General features: G+C 39.0%; 1 protein-coding gene across 1 annotated transcript in view; it reads right to left on the bottom strand.

Annotated features, from left to right (window-relative positions):
- LOC145987818 (endoribonuclease Dicer-S-like) overlaps nt 1-18002 on the bottom strand; it is a 111940-nt gene that overhangs the window by 10418 nt on the left and 83520 nt on the right. Inside the window, exons 17-20 of the mRNA XM_083122541.1 lie at nt 16854-17074; nt 12293-13459; nt 10663-10886; nt 6470-6638 (exon numbers count right to left, since the gene is read on the bottom strand). Of these exons, the coding sequence (XP_082978667.1) occupies nt 6470-6638; nt 10663-10886; nt 12293-13459; nt 16854-17074 (1781 nt within the window). The remainder of the gene's footprint in view (nt 1-6469; nt 6639-10662; nt 10887-12292; nt 13460-16853; nt 17075-18002) is intronic.

The raw sequence follows: 18002 nt of genomic DNA, 5'->3' as shown, positions 1-18002 counted from the left end.
TTATTCTAAACAAATTTCCCTTCATCAGAAATTACTCATAGACCAGACGGATATATTCTAGGCTAGCTAGGCTATCTCTGAAGCCCAGAGTAAATACAGAAAATAATCGACTAGTAAATGGGACTGATGTTTCACTCTCAAATAACGACCACGGGAGAAAACTATAGTATATGGGTTGGGCTCCTTTCCTTTAAAGCTACCACCAGGCTTCATCGGTTGAATTCTTCCCCGACCAGCACCTGGAGGTGATCAGTGACGTATTTGTAGTGGGTTCCAAACCCAAAGCCTTGGACAGGGAACTCTTCATTTTATAACGAAGGCAACACCTTACAGCAATGCCAATTCGCTAACCAGCATGGGATTATTCTCAGAAAAGGGACATTTTTAAACAGAACCACAATTACAGGAATGGGAAAAGCTGGCGAAGTAACAGGGATTTTTTTCCTCTCTGGGCCAACACTGTCCCATTGAACACATCCAGAAGCGAGAGCGCTGACCTTCAAACAACCATGCTTTACAATGGTGACCAAGTTTTGAACCTCTCGACTGTTTTATTTATGAATGGGGGAGAGTGGCTGACCACACTGAAGGAAGTTGAAGAAAATTACGTACCTCACTGTGCGGATTTTATTTAGTATATTGAGTGAGTGACATAGGCCTATACGTTTTGAACGATCTGTGCTGCGTAGTGTAGTGAATGAACATGAGTGACATAAGTGACAAAACAAAGAAGATCAGAATGGATTTGATTTAGTTTGCTATTTAGCATAGCTTTTCTGCCACTTTAGCTAATTGCGACCACGAGCATGACGGACAATACGAGGAAATTGATGAAGGGACATTCACAAAGAATATCCATGTCCAGACTTGGATTTGAACCCAGGACCCCTTGCATGGTAACATCGTTGGGGGGGGGGGGGCATGGGGGCACTGGAACTGGCACTGGCAAACATCCACGTGGCCCCGGGAAACTGTTCCTATATTTCCTGGAAATTTTACTTTGATGACAAATATTGTAAAATAAATCTTCAGTAAATTTTGCTTGCAGTTTGAAACACTTCTTCAATTTTCAGTGGCACGTACCCAAGCAAGGCATTTCTTTCTTATTTCCCTGTTTCTTGCTTGTTGAACACAAACAGATGTATTGGGAGGGGATGCAGTTAATGGTTTTGTGATCCGCCCCGGTCAGGGAAGTCTGAGACCTATTGAAAATGCACTTTTCCTCCCTGCTACACACCAGATACAGGATCCCCCCAAAACCTGCACTTTCTCTTCATCTGGCCCTGCACTGGCTCCATGGGCGCCGAAAGGACGACACAAACAGGAAGATTTAGCTAGAAAAGATATCCATCCCCATGCGTTTCAAATTCCAAGAACAGAATTCTATTGCTTGTCCCTTTTTTGGCGCGGGAATAAATGACATAGCGGTTCTTCTCACATGCACTCAACTAGGGATGTGACAAAGTTGAAAATTTACCGATGCCGATGAACTCACCGATAATTTTTGGAACCGATACCGATGCCGATATTTAACCGATTCCGATACATAAGATTATTAAACAGAAATGGGATGTTATTTTCTGCATGACAAAAATAAATTTGGTATGTACATTTCTATTGCATATCATATGTATATACATATATATTCTCAAGATATGATTTGGAAGCACTTCAGGAAGTAACCTACTTCTTATCGCAAATCTGTTCAGCAACACTGAACACAGCAGATCCTGGTTCAGCAATGTACTGTTTTATTTCCGATTTATAGTTAGGTTGATCCTCTGAATGAGAGTTTGCAATAGTTTTATTACAAAAACTCTACAATAATGACGAATCATAACCAAATTTTCAATAAATCTTACAAAACTAGAATATAAAACTTGTTAGAAGGTAAAACTCTAGTATAATCTGTACCGGTTTAAATATCGGATTTTTGCAGATTCCGATATGTCAATTTCTGCCAATTTTCATGCATCTGTAATTGGCTTCGGCACATCCCTACACTCAACCCTCCTGCAAATGACCTGCCCTGCAAGGAAGGAAAGGCCACTTTCTGAACATTAGGAGAAACATCGAAGCGGTAGGTTCGTCTGTTGATTTGGTGGACAGTTGATATCTGTCAGTTTGAAGTAGGATTTGTTGTCTGAGCGGTGGTAAACTTCTGTAAACGTGAGAAGATAGCATCATCACAAAGTGTTTTTGATCTTGCTTTCCTACATCGCGACTAAAATGTCGAATGAGAAGCTGCGAGATTGTCTTCCTCTGGAAACAATGGATCAGGATCGACTGATCGACCAAATATCCAACATATTGGCATTCTAAGAGAGAGAGTGACTACCACACAAGATCCTGGGTTCGATTCCCAGGGTGGTTGATCTCATGTATAATGAAGAATAAACCAAGTTTTAATTAAGGAAGGAAACTAGGTATGTAGCAATTACAGCAGTCTGCATGCTCTATAAGTATTATGTTACAAAATTTGTATATATTTCTGACTTTGTGATTTTCTTCATTTAGCCTCCACCTGCAAATGTGGAAGCTGCTGCTGCTTAGGTGGCTAGGTTGGCTAGACATACAAATATAATTAATCCCTAGTCATACAGCGAATAATACTTATAATATAATCATGAGTTATGGAGAAGCAAATAACTTATCAAGCATTTTCTGTTTCTATTTGTTGTGCAGTGGTTAACAAGGTGCATTATGATACCAAGGGTCCTGGGTGCGAATCCCAGACTGGGCGTGTGTATTCTTTATGATGGTCCTCTCATCGATTTGACATGAGTCATTTTCATCTTCACGATTAGCCACAAAGTGTCAGAAAAGCAAAGTAAAATAAACCAAATCAATCATTTATATATTTCTATATTATGCCACTTTTCTACCTCTTGGGTTAAATGCGACGATGAGGATGAATGATGAGCCGAAGGAATGGCGAAGGGACAAACATGATACAACCATACCTGTCCAATGTCCGAATCTTGGACCTCTAATTTCTTAGCGTGTTATACTCAGTGGAATTCTTAGGAAGAAAAACTGTAAAAGTAGGGTGAAAAGAAGCAAAGTTGTACAATGCATAAAACTTCTAAAACCTTCCAATTATCGAGTTCGTGTTTTAAGTCCACTGTATGCACAGTAAGGCTAATCGGGGATCCGAACCACTATGTGCCTCCACCGGGTATCGAACCTGGGACCCCTTGATTGCAAGGCATCGACGCTACCACTGCATCATCAAGGAGGCAGAGAAAAACTTACAATTAGTCAGTAAAATTAATATTGAGGGACGAGGCCTGCGAAGAGTTCTTTCATTCGGTTGCGCGTGGTCATCACATCGAGTCCCATAGTTTTGAGAGCAGAATTTGCTCCCATATATATCGCTTTCAAGTATTTCCCAAATTGTCCTCACGATGTTGGAACAGCACAGAAATTTTGGAATTAATACAAGCAGGCACATACCCAGGGAAGGGGCTCGGGGGCTGCAGTCCTTTCCCGAAATCTTACAAATATCTGATTATAATAATGTGTAGTAGTAATTAAATTTACTTCACTAACATGATTAAACATCTTGTATATGGTAAGTTGCAATATACCAAGAAATTCATCTTCAGCGCATTTACTTCTCCCCCAATCTTTTAATCTTTAGATGGCAGGTGCCGATAAGGGATAAATAAGTCCCTTCCGAAATCAAATTCTGGCTACCGGCCTGACCACCAGTGATCGAACCTTGAACCTTTCGATTGATTGATTAATTGAACTGGTGTTTTAAGTCCACTTTATGCACGTAAGGCTAATCGGGACTAGACCTATAGTTTAAAGTGACATCCGAACAACTATGTGCCTCCATCGGGAATCGAACCCAGGCAGGTTGTTAAACCTGCCGAACCAAAGACGAGAGCGTAACTATTTGAGTGTGTGGGAACTTTGTTTTATCCAGTGCCATCATATATTCAGTTTTCCACACACAAATAAGATTAATTTTAAGAAATTAGATGTGTGAATATAATTTCTTATCGTCATCATTTCTCAAGTGAACAATCAGATGCCATAGAAGACTTGGGCCCACCCTTGAACTAAGAGATACCGGATTCGATTCCGGTATGAACTTTATACATGAGATGCCTAGCTTGAACTCTCAATTTTTTCCAGCAATTTTACTAATAACATTGTTCTTGGTGTATAAGCCATTAAGCTAATGAGTTCACTCTGCATTTAGTTTCCCAAATAATGGCTGTGTATTTCGCGAGAATATATCCGTAGACTGTTGGGGGCTACAGAAGAAAATGATATTCCTTTCCAATTCAAGAGGGCCGCCGAGGTGGAAATTGAGTTCACCTTGGACTGGTGACGCACCAGTTTCAAGAGGGGAAAACTATGGAGGGGAAGGTAGCTTCCTTCACCATTTTGAGCATAAGCTGCACAATCGCTTCTCCCAAGCACTGGCCAGGTGGCCTCTTAACAGCCGCTTAGGACGTTTCTTTTATGCGTTTTTAGAATAGGAAATGCCCGGTTTTAGATTGAGTTTTATTAGTGTGAAGGATACAGCTACAATGCAGGTTTTTTTCCATAAGTGTTTTTTACCATAACCTTTTACCTGTATCCTCAACTAACAATTTTTTAACATGACACCATGTCAGGTGTCTAGGAATACATATTAACCTGAAAAAGAAGGCAGTCATGACCTCTGAAACATTTTGATTGACATTTCGTACTCACACATGTAAGTAATTGATCTTTGATCTTTTTAACGTTTCTGTTAATTAGCTGTGAGTAATACGCACATCACAATATGTTATTAAATGAACTGTGGATCTAAAATTTTTAAAATTTAATGCAAGAAACTGAATTATATCTCCAGGCGAAATTCTTATACTGATAGATTCTCCATGTGATTTTTTACAAATATTAATGTAAAAAACCCCCTGGTGATGCGAATTCCCTTTGATATTTAGATAATTCTTTTTTACAGAAAATGTCAACGTCAGTTGCAACACTTGAGTGTCTGTGTGCGTGAGAGCAAGCGATATATCTTTTCTTAAGGAAGAAATAGATAACAAAAAAGTTTGGATGGCTCTTTAGTCGCATCTAAATGGTTATATAAATTTGGGAAGATATTATCTTCATTCTTACTAAGTAGGCAGGAAAGTATCTTTCTCGCGAATTACTTCTCCAACGAGTATAACAAATCGGTCAGGATTAGTCACTTCTTTATGAAGTTTGCAACTATGTCAACACAATGCGAAAGCTCTCTCATCGTGCCAGTCGAAAATGGGCATGGCTGTTTGTCTTATGGCTACCATCTCCTTGCTTGTTTCCTGCGGAGACTTTTTCATGCCTCCGCACATGCCTCTGTGCAAGAGCCACACTATGCTGGCCCGGAGCAAGTGAGCGAATAGCTGGGGATGCGGCGCAGGAATTAAGGCGATCGTAAACTAGAATGCTTATGAGATTCGAATCTCCTTGTTCGTAAATGTATTAATTTAACTATATTTTGGCGAAGCAAGTTCTTTTTCTGAGGGTAGAGCCATGACACGGCAGCTCTCCCCTTTGAATTATTGCTGGCCAGCTCCTTGAACAATATCAATACAATAGTATACAGCAGAGTCGTGTTACAAATAATAAAAGACTCAATGCTCGAAAAAAAAAAACAATAAAAATACTCAGAAAAAATAATAATAATGCTTGAAAAAACAACAATAAATATGCTGTGAGCCAAATATAACTCGCATTGTATGCAGCGAATTATTGATTCTGGAGCCATGAGAGTCGCATATGACTCATGCACATAAAATAATTAAAAATAACAATTTTTCATTTAATCATCAAGAAACATATTGCTTTCAACATTTTTATGATATTCTCATAAAACATCGTTGCCCCAGGGATGTTTTTCCTATTGTTGCAGTCAATGTGTTAAGCCAATGTTGATTGATTGATTGAATTGGTGTTTTAAGTCCACTTTACGCACAGTAAGGCTAATCAAGACTGGACCTACACTTTAAAGTGGGATCCGAACCACTATGAGCCTCCACCGGGTATCGAACCTGGGCCCCTTGATTACGAAGCGACGATGCTCCCACTGCGTGATCGGGGAGGCCTTAAGCTGATGTTATGCTAAATTTTTTTCCCAACCAAATTTCCTGACTTTTCCAGGTCCTTTGAAGTCAATACCAAAAATTTTGGGACTCAGACTGGGAATTAAATGAGGGACCAAACCAAATGTACAATTTGGCTCCACAGGAGCCCATTCCAACTGCAGTATATGCTGGGGAAAAAAGGAACGAATTAGTATCAAAAACATCATCCTGATCATGTAGCTGGGCTTCAAAAGATTAATCCTTTTTTGGGGGTGGGATGCATATCCTGTTGTTTTGTTTTTTTTGTATTTACCTGCTCCTCTGACCTCTTTTCTCTTCATACACATTGTGTATATTAAAATATTACATTAAACTAAAAGAAATTCATAACTTACCTATCTCTCGTTGCATTAGCCGATAGTACACTTTCCAAACTTGATCCAGCGAGAATCCACTATCCAGAAAAATAGCACCTGCAATTGACTCAAAAATATCACCCAAAATTTTAGGAACCTCAACATCTCCAGCTATGTTGCACTCTTCTTCCTCCATGAGGATAAGGCACTGCAAGAGAAGAAAACATATTTTGAATATGAAACATTATATAGAGCTGTCATTTCATCACAAAAACCTTTTTAAAATCTCAGGACACTAATGTAAGTGAGATTTCACCATTACATTTTTCATACAATACAGGAGCAAAATTAATTCCAAATTTCAAATTGAGCATACTTTCCAGGCAATGATGTATCTGGAGAGGAGAGGAGTGTCCAAGGCAAGTACTAAAATTAAATAATGAAAGTGTACTTTAGAAGAAAACCACCCACTCAAACATAAAGCTAATGTATGGCTTAACTTCTACAGAAGAGCTCTCTCGCACTGCTCAAGTGAAGAGGATTTGAAGGAAGAAGTTACCATGGTTACAGACATAGGACTTCAAAATGGATACACGGTACATCAACTCTCTACATGGTGTAGCAAAGCTGAAATGCAGGTGCAACAAGCTAACCAGCACCACCCAGACAGCAGCAATAAAACAAAATGGATTACCTTCCCTTACCACCAGACTACATACAACCACCTAGCCAAGACCCTGAAACAGTATGACATCAAACTCGCACACAAACTAGTGAACAAAATAGCCAGGTCCTAAGCAAACACAACAGATATTTCCTTTCACCACTTGACAACCTGGGAGTATATGCGAGTGCAACTCGCATTACATTGGCAGATCCATCAACGAATGTATACAACAGCACTTATCCGATGTAAAAAAAAATCCCAACCCACTACCGGACTAACAAAGCACCTCAAGTTTAACAAACACAGGATCCAAAAAGTTTCAGTTAGGCATACAGCACACACAATGATTGACACAAAAATCAAAGAGACGTCCGCAGTTATGCTTTTTCCGCACGAGCTGAATATCGACTGGTCAGGCATATTATGTTTGGCTCCCACTTTTGCAATAAGTTAAACTTATCAAACGCAGAAGACGAACTGGTTACACCAAAGCCCCTAGTGGTAAGGGAGGAAACAACAGGAACTGGAAGTCAACCCAACAGTGAATCATCAAGTTTACCAAGTGGATGGTGGTAGAGGCCATCGAAATTAATAGAATATTTGCAAGTAAGTTTCGCGGAAATCATTTTAGTACTTAATTAAGTCTTCTACTTATGAACCACATTTTTTACTCCCTCTAACATGAAGAAAGTGTACTTGTTGTATAAATAATCTATGGTTATTTATTTCCTCTGAACTTATTGGAAGGCAAGGATTATGTTTGGATTGTATGGCTTTGAAGGACAGTACCAAAGAATTTTTTTTACTACTTATTATAATATACATAAAATGCTAATCAGGACTTTATTTTCAGTCATGGGTTCTAACATTATTTTTGGTTATTCAATATATATTCAATTCTTTATCTATTTGATATTTCCTTGCCAGGGCATTTGTTTTATACAAATGTTGGTGATCATAAGTATTCGTAAGTTAGATCATGAACACATGCAGTTATATATCTATTCTTATGCTGACTGTTACCTATTCAGGTAATAATAACATTGCAAGATTACTTAATTTACATATTTTAATTCCATGTAATTGTAATTTTATTACTTTAACTTAAACATTAAGTTTTATTATTATTATATCTGAGATACTTCCACCTCAGAGTAAATCTCAGTTGCCAAAATATCAGCATGCGGGATGCAGAAAACATGTATGTCATTGTCGAACACTTGAGGGACTTACTAAAAGCAAAGGTATTTTGTGCAATGAACAGACACAAAGTTTTTGGCCTGTTCCTTTTTACGAAGGCCACCGTGACTGACCACTGCTGCCTGGATAAACAAATAGATTATGCCTCAGATTTAGGAGGATCTTTCCATTGTAATTTTTCAAATGGATGGTACTCCACATTTCCACTTGGATATTCACTGATACTTGAATGCTACCCCACTGGGACATTGGTTGACTGTGCCAGGAACATCAATTTGCCAATGCTGCTCTGGCCACCATTGTACTGTATATACTAGGGATGGGCCGATATGAAATTTTGGCCGATACCGATAAAGTAACGATGTAAAATTTAACGATACCGATAACCGATATTCTACCGATCTGATATAAAATTAGAAATGGTCCTTGAAGAACCTGAAAGGTTCATTGACCTCCTTAATAAATGTGTGTTTTGAGGTGACTGCAGTGAAAAAGAAATTGCATATTTAGACATTTACTTTTTTAGAAATTAGGGCATGGAGATTATCCATAAAAATTACAACAAAATGGCAGAATTTTGCACTAAATTATCAGATATTTATCGATATATCGGATCGGTAAAATAATCGGTAATTTTACCAATACACCAATATGCCTATATTGGCCGATACCGATAGAGTACCGATTAATCGGTCCCATCCCTAGTATATACCCTGAGACTTCTTTTTGTGAAAGAACATCAAGGGTATAGTGTAACTGCCCTCCATGCCACAGCATTTCTATGAGCTGAAACAACGCACCTCCATAGCAGTAAAGCCCATATTCTAGAATATGCTGGGACACATCTGGGCAGAACTGAATGCTGTCTCAACATTACATTGATGTACAGGTAAAACCATCCGTATTTAATGTGTATTTTCTTCAATGTGTTAGGTTCAAGCAGTTATGAATAAATTGACATTACTTTTTTCAATCATTTTTGAATCACCCTGTAATACATCCAAATTTATGAAAATTCAGAAGCAGAAAAATACCAACAGAAACAGATGTATAACAATAAAATATGCTCACCTGACAAAAAAATAAGGCACCTTAGATATGATGAATTTTGGAGACATGACATTGCACAAGGAACATCAGCTGATAATAGTTGGCAGATGTGCTATGAGGTTCCTAGATCAACTAGCAGTTGCAGTGTGCAACATGTGTGTTGGTTGCAGACCAGGACCCTAGAAAATGGGTCGAACAACAGATGTGAAGGTGTGACAAAAAGGAGTAATTGCATTTGGCCTTGCCAAAAAAATAATAGCATAATGAGACAGGTTCCCCAGAAGTGAACATCACACTCAATTGGTAATGTTTGCCAGAATTTCAGTCAAAAGAAGGCCCTTGCAGATAGGGACCAATGCAATGTGCCATATAGTATGACTGCCAACTCTTTCACAACCAGGTAAGAATTTGTGCCGGTCATTACTGTAGGTGTTTTACAACTAATGTCTGGAAAAACACACTGAAGAGAACTGCATTCCATGAACATCTGTAGTAGGGTACATTGGAAAAGGTTTTGGCTGACAGCTACACACAAAACTGTGTGCTTCCAGTGGGAGAGATAAAACATGGACTGTTGACAGCTGGTAATCTGTTATCTGATCAGATGAATCATTTTCCTTTGCATGCTATTGTTGGTAGGTGACACATGCATCATAAATCTTACAAGCCTTCAATGAAGGTGTTCAAGCTGGAGACAGCTCGCAATGTTCTGGAAATGTTTTAATTACACAGAAATGGGTCTAATGGTAGAAGCAACAATGCATTTCAACCAGAAAGACCACAATGAACTGCTGGAAGACCAGATGTTACCTTTTCAGCTACATCTGCAGAAGGAACACAACATGGTTAAACTAATGCACCAGAAATAAACATTTGTGTGATCACAGTGCTCAAACAGTATGTGAATGGTTTGATGAACATTCTGGAACATACACACATCCTGACTAGCCCGCATCTCCAGATTTAAACTAGACTGAACATCTTTGGGATGTCTTGGAACAACCAATAAGATTCCAGCACATAATCTACATCTAGTCAAACTTCAAGATTAAATGACAGATGAGTTGATGAATTGGCCACATCAAGAACCTCATGGTATCCACGCCAAACTGAACTGTAGCTGTTCTTCAGTCTCACAGGGATTATACACTATTATATAAGTTTCAGTCACAGTGCCTGATTTTTTTGCACACCCCTATTAGGTATGTTTTAGTTAGAGGTGCCTAATTTTTATCAAGTGAGCTTATATGAAAAACCCACTTCCATGCAGTAATAACAGTCTATAGCTATTACTAAAGAATGCAAACATGCTTACCTCATCAGTAATAGCATGATTCCTCTCTTCTTGGAACCTCACAAACTGGTCAATCAACTCTCCAAGTTTCGGCGAATGATGCAGTATGTACTTGTGGAACTCATACCTCACAGTCAGAGATGCGAAGGTTATATTATTCACAAGGGATGACCTAAGGTCTGTGAGTTGACCTGGAGTGAGTTTTGTACGACAGTGATTGAAGATATGCCGAGTGACGACAAAATCTACACAAAAGAAAAATACTTGTTAATTTCTTAATAATAAAAAATAACATTATACATACTACGGTATATATTTGGAGGGAATGAAAAAGTGGTGATTCATGCATAAATATTGCAAAAACACTAAAACAAAAGTTCACAAGTAGGTGATGGCAATAATTGCTGAAATCAATCTAACAATAAAGATCAGCATCACAGAAAAAGTTAGCACCTGCTCGCACTACACACGTATGACACTAGAGATTGGACAGATTAATAGGTGCTCTCTGCTACTGGCCACTACAGGCATATCACTGATATTTTTAACAATCTGATTTCTATAAGTAGTCTGGAACTCAGTGAACAATTCTGCCATTTCGTTATAATCTTTATGAATAAAAAAGTAAAATCATGTACCTTGGTTGATAATGGCTAAATCTGGAGTTTCTTTTTTTTTTTTTTTTCCTTTAAAGGGCAAAACCCACTGTAGTCATCTGATTGCATACATGAAGGTTATTTACCTATTCAGTTTCTTTAGAGAAAATGTGCCACCTAATATCAGATTTGTAAAGTCGCTCTTCTCTCAATCAACAGATTTTATATTTATTTACTAGTATGTAGAAAAATTTACAATAGTCCCACATGCTTCTTGAATATAAAAATATTTCAGCAATTTAAAAATGTTAAGATTACAATAGTTGTAAATTTAGGATGTTGATATTTCACTGCTGTTATACCACATAATCAGCTCACAAATGGGAACTTTTGCCTTGTAATACTAGTGCAAATTAATGCAAGTTGTGCACATAATCCTCTGTATGAATTTTGCTTATTAAACAGATTTCTGAACCACAGAAAAGAATAGTCCATTATCAGTGACTAAATTCAAGCCTATACCTTCCATATGAAATTATATAAAATGTATGACATACAGCACACAACAACAGTCTAAGTTTTGAGCCATCATTGGACATTAGTGTGTGCTTGACATGGATGGGGGTTATATGGAGTTGCAATGGACTGCAGTAGAAGTCTTTGCATACTCATGGACACATGAGTATGGGTATCTGTGGCAAATTAAACGTTTTCTAAACAATGTAGGGGCAGCCTGTATTAAACAACTACATTAAAACCTCGATTTTACGTTTTGCAGGGAACCAAGCTGAAAAAACTTAAAATGCTGGAAAATTTAAAATCAGGGAAATTTTTAAAGCAATTTGCTCAATTGGGACCATGAATATTGAATGTATAATGCGGGAACATGTAAAACTGAGGAACGTAAAATCGGAGTTCCACTGTATTACATCAACAATAAAGAACTAGTACAGTGTAATCCAGATTTTACATTCTTGGATTAAATTTCCCCCCACTTAAGTTTTTAGCCAGTTCCCTGAAAATGTAAAATTTAAAAAAGTAGAAATTAAGATTACCTATAATTGCATCACCAATAAATTCCAGCCGCTGATAACAGTCTGTTATTCTGTTTGTGTTATAAGAGGCATGCGTCAATGCCTGAAGCAAAAAGCTCCTATCCTTGAAAGTGTACTGCAGAACCTCTTCCAGTTCATGTATGCCCTTGAGATGGAAATTAATATTGTCCCTTGCACTCTCACAGATCAGCGCGGTTGGTGGAGCACTCTGGAGCATGGCTTCGACACCATCAGCTGGAAGAATGCCAAACCAACCTAGAAACCTTAAAGTTCCTCTTACACCATATGCATTGTAATATGCCCCTATGAGGGCTTCGACACAGTCTGCCACACACTTGTCACTAACAGTCTGCTGAGACACAAAGTTTTCAATTGACGATGGAGGGAATGTCTTCGAATCTTCAGATTCCTCTATAATCAGTCTTGAAAAATCATCCCACGTTGCATGCGTGATGATGCCAGTTTCGCGTTCATCAGGAGGGATTAAAAACTTATACAAAATGTTCGGTCTGACGTTTGCATCCCTAAGAACTTTCTGAATGCAACGTGGAATACAGAATCCTGGAGGAATGTAATCAGACACCGAGAAGTTGTACACCTTAATGATTTCAGGTAGTCCCATAGCCCTTCCACAATAGCAGAGATTGCGGTTCCCAACTATCTTTGCTTTGAGGTTTGTCAACTTTCCTTCATTTAGCGTCGTGTATGCCAAGAAAAGGTACACAGACACGCTAAATTTCAGGAACGAATCTCCAAGTGTTTCCAGTCGTTCGAGATTTACTATATCGCCAGCACAAGCTGGCGTTAAGGCTTGCAATACCTCATGCTGCTGCGGCCCAGTGTCTTTCCCACTTGGCTGAAATCCCACATCTGTAAGAGCTTCCCCAGAATTACCAGGAGGTGTCACATGCTTGGTTATTCTGTTACCAATCTCCTTAGCAATAAAGTCATCAAAATACAGAATGTCTACTATGCAAATTTCATCCATTTCCCTATAAATGTCAACTGGTTCTTCATCCACGGTCCATGGGGATGAAGAGTTGGATTGACTCTCACATGGTTGTACGCTGTGGCTTTCTCGTAAATGCAAGTAATTTTGGATGCTGGAAGGGTTCTGGCTGCTACCATCTATTCGGTCATCACATTCCAGTGACTTCCATCTAACACCTGCAAACAGAAGAATACAAGTATGAATTACTATATTCTGCTTTTTTAATACAAGAAAAAAATATTCAGTTATAAATATGCTATTCCTGAGCACAGTTGTGTTATACCACATATACCACATAACATAATTATTAACATTATTCATAATTTGGAAATAAGAGACATGACAGTAGATAAATAGAGAAACTAGTAGTCACTTTTTCCTTGAAACTGTTTTTTTCATAGTTCTATTAATTTCAGTGGCCCACTGCCACCACCCTCTTTGGAACTTATTGCACTGTTGCTTGGCATGCTTCTATTGTTCTTAGTTCTCTGGCTGCTGCTAGGTGCACTGTTGTGAACTGTCCGTCTGTGTCCGTGTCATGTGCTACTGCCTGACATTAACTGTTGTTAGTAGGGGAATCCAAGTGTGGTGTACTTGTCTGCTATCGATGATTAGCTCATGCGGGAAGTGCATTATGGCATGAGTTTCTTTGATTTTGGTGTCTACAAGTGTGTGGGCTGTGTGCTCGACACGTACTATTTGGATTTCATGGCTATTGTATTTGATGTGCTTAGCAAGACCAATAGTGGGTTGTGCGAGTGCAAGGCACATTACATTGGCAGGTCAATCAGATCTATCAATGAAAGAATTCAACAACACCTTAATGGATACAAAAAAAAGCCCAACCCACTACTGGTCTTGCTAAGCACATCAAATACAATAGCCATACAATCCAAAAAGTACACGTCGAGCGCACAGCCCACACACCCGTAGACACCAAAATCAAGGAAACTCATACCATAATGCACTTCCCCCATGAGCTAAACATTGCTAGCAGACCACACAGGCAGACAACACTTGGATTCCCCTACTAACAACAGTTATGCAGGGCAATAGCAGATGACACGGACACAGACGGACAGTTCACAACAGCGCACCTAGCAGCAGCCAGAGAAATAAGAACAACAGAAGCACGCCAAGCAACAGTGCAACAAGTTCCAAAGAGGGTGGTAGCAGTGGGCCACTGAAATTAATAGAACTATGAAAATAACAGTTTCGCGGAAATACTGAATACTAGTTTCTCTGTATTTATAATGGGCTATATTAATACATATGAGAAGGTATTTATGACCAAGTACTCCAATCAGTGGCAGCGATTAGGGAGGGCAACTGCCCTCCCCCCACTTTTTGCACTTTTGCCCCCGTACTATGCAAAAACTTATCTACAAATGGAAATAAACTGTCTTTGCACCCCCCCCCCCAAGTTTTTGGAACCCAATCGCTGCGACTGACTCCAGTGACAGCAGTAGGTACTCAACACATGAGCATGTGCTCCATTTATGTCTGAATAAAGCCTTCCCTCACATAGTTTCTTACCTAGCAACTTCCCACATATTTGTCACAATTTTATGATCTCCCAATAAACATAATACAAAATACACATGCTTGTGTGCTCGTGATCTATTTCTAAGAACATGTTTTCCATTCATATCAAAATATGAACACATGCTCACCACTGAAGTAGGTATTTATTAATGCAGATACAGATTGATCACCGAGTACATCAGCATTGGTTAAGCACTAATACAGAGGTTGTTTCCGCTCTATGGTGACGAAATTGCACACCTTTTGCAGCACCACCAAGCGTGAAGAGAACGAAGCTGCCAGTCGTGTGGGCACGTTAGACCATTGACTGTGCATGACAGGTGTGGTCATTGCGTATCGGAAAGAATGCAGCCGAAAATCAGTGCATATTGGGGGGGTTACATAACTGCACTTTTCGACGTAAACTACAGTTATGGTGCAATTATAAAACTGAGCAAGGAGTGTGGATTCACTCTGTCCAGAAATGGCATATCATAGGTGTTGAAAGGGGCAGGTATGATGAGGCGTGGGATGATTCCTGTGGGGCAGAAACAGGCCAACTCCTGGACTGCCACTAGCCGCACACCAGCTACAATTCGGGATGTCAGGGTGCTGGTCACCAGGGAGAATCCAGCTACACAGAGAAGTATCGCAAACCGGCTACAAACATCACTGAAGTGTGCACACCATCATTGACCACGATTTGGGTTTGGAAAAGTGACGCAAGGGGCGTGTTCATAAGCTCTTGCCAAAACACATCCAGGAACGTTGCACCAACTGTCGAAAGCTTTATGAGCGGCACCTGTCAGGTGAAAAATGGAAGTTCCTTGTGACATTGGACGAGGCATATATTTATCTTCATGACTGTCACAAGCCACATGCAATTTTTTATCGATCGACAGGTTCGAGGGGCTTTCAAAGATGGTTCACCGAATGTAAGGAAAGTTTTGGCACAGGTTTCATGATCATTGCTGGATACTGGTACAATGGCAAGCTGACCATACATTGCGTTGCCAAAAATACGAAGGTTAATTCCGATTATTATCAGGCTAACGTCCTGACACCAGTTTATCGCCATGACATTCCCCATCTCCATGGGAGGGATCAGAATTGTGTGTGGGTGCATCAAGACAAGGCATCAAGTCACACATCTCGCTCAACCTGCCTCTTCCTCCAACAAATGGCAGAAGAAACTGGAATTCGTGTCATTCCTTTCACAGACATTCCAGGGAAGTCACCTTCAGCCTACTGAAACGAGCCTTGTCTCAGAGAAGACCCCGTACAATTGAAGGGCTATGGAAAGCCTGTCAGGAGGAGTGGTTGAGGCTGGACATGACTACACTTTGTGCCAGTCTCCTATAGTGGAAACTTCGCTGTCGGGCAATTGCCAAGATGCAGGGCCACCAAAATAGAGCACTCTCGATGGTGGTGACATGGTTTCTCTTAAGGTAAGATCAGTTTGAAATCGTCACCATAGATCGGAAACAACCTCTGTAAAACCTTCTCCCTGTTTTACAAGAATTAATAAATAATGATGGAATGTCATTTTTTTACTTATTTTTGTGTTCCTCGGTTAAAATAAACATGGTGACTCTGCTGTACTGATCATAAATCTTTAGGCCTATTTTGGTGTTTAACTTGTCATCAGATATTTGTCATAAAATTGTGCTTTTGCCAGTAATGCAAAGAAGTTTCATTGACTTTTCAATCCTGAAGAGATCACTGAATTTACCAGGAACACTCTGTGAAACAAAGGGTAAAATGTTTTGTCTTCCTTTTTTCTCACCCCAAAAATATAATTCAGTTTACATTTTCTATGTACAGGTTCAACAATATGTTGAACTTTACTGGAAAATAAAATAAATTTTAGCAATAACCTTTAGTTTATCTTTTCAGTTTCAGGTCAGAAATCCAGGCCCTAACTAGACTGTTAATAAGTTGATATATTATACAGGTGATTCACTTACTTCAAAGTTGTTATACCTAGGTACTTAAAAAAAAAACAACCATTTCCAATCAAACAACATTCTGGTTGCCATTCCATACCTTCTAGGTTACAAGGCAAATTGGTCTCCCTCTGTATCCGCACTCTAAGCTCTTCAGCATTCAGAAGATGGTGGATTCTATGTAAAATGGATGGAATTGTGATGGCTTTCATCCACAGTGTGCCTGGCAAAGTCCTTAAGGTACAAAGCTCTGGGACAAGATGTTCATCAAAATCATTATCAGTACGCCTGCTCTTCCGTGAGGTGCCTGGAGCAATGTTCCTGAAACACAGACACTTAAAAAAGTAACAATTTTGGTATGTACAATGATTTGACAAAATCTAGTGCAATATGCATTTTTACCGGGAAAAACAAAAACTTATTTTAGGCTTTCTTCTTCCCATCTGATTAGCACCTACTAGGGAATTAGATGACTTGGCATTGCATTCCTTACTTTTGTTTATGTGTTATATTGCAGAGAAGAATCAAGACTATGTTAGATTGGATGATATCCTAGGAATTACAATGACCAATACTCACTCTGCATTAGCATTTATTTAACAGAGTTGCAGGCGGAAAAAAAAAACTCTGTCACTCACTCACCGTGCCTTTATTAAAACTGGCACTTCCGGTCTGCAATCTTAGTTCTTAGAAGTACCAGACCAAGCAATCTCCATATTCTGTACGGGTAAAGTTTCCTATTTCTATGTTACCATTTTTTTCAATGTTCAATTAATTCTGAAGGACCACTGCAGTGTTCCTTGAAATTAATTGGGCAATCAACAAAAACGGCAATGTGGAAATATCAATACATCATTAGTTCGACTTTAGTTGGTTTCAAGTTTGAGAAGACCCTAACGCCATGTTGTTAATTGTTTTTACTGAAATATAGACTGCCTTGGTCAGCATATGTAGTGTTTTTTTTCTGTCATAGAAACAAGGCTTAATCGTGTTACCATTAGGCATCAGCAGTTCGACATGGATGAGGAGGAGTTGATAAAGGGGTGGGGGACCCCCCAAGTAAGCCTGCCTCCTCCCGTATACATTCGAGGGTATGTGCTTATTGTCCTGGTTCCTTAAAATATACCAGGATGTCAGTTGCATGAATTCTTATTTATTGGTTCAATTTTACAATATATAACATAATATAGTACAATACATGGTAAAATATATATAAAGAATAATACAAACATTGTTAGTTTTTACATAA

This window comes from Lepisma saccharinum, chromosome 5 (genome assembly GCF_977018435.1).
Source record: "Lepisma saccharinum chromosome 5, izLepSacc3.1, whole genome shotgun sequence".
NCBI classification, from domain to species: domain Eukaryota; kingdom Metazoa; phylum Arthropoda; class Insecta; order Zygentoma; family Lepismatidae; genus Lepisma; species Lepisma saccharinum.
This window is presented reverse-complemented; position numbering and strand designations above follow the sequence as displayed.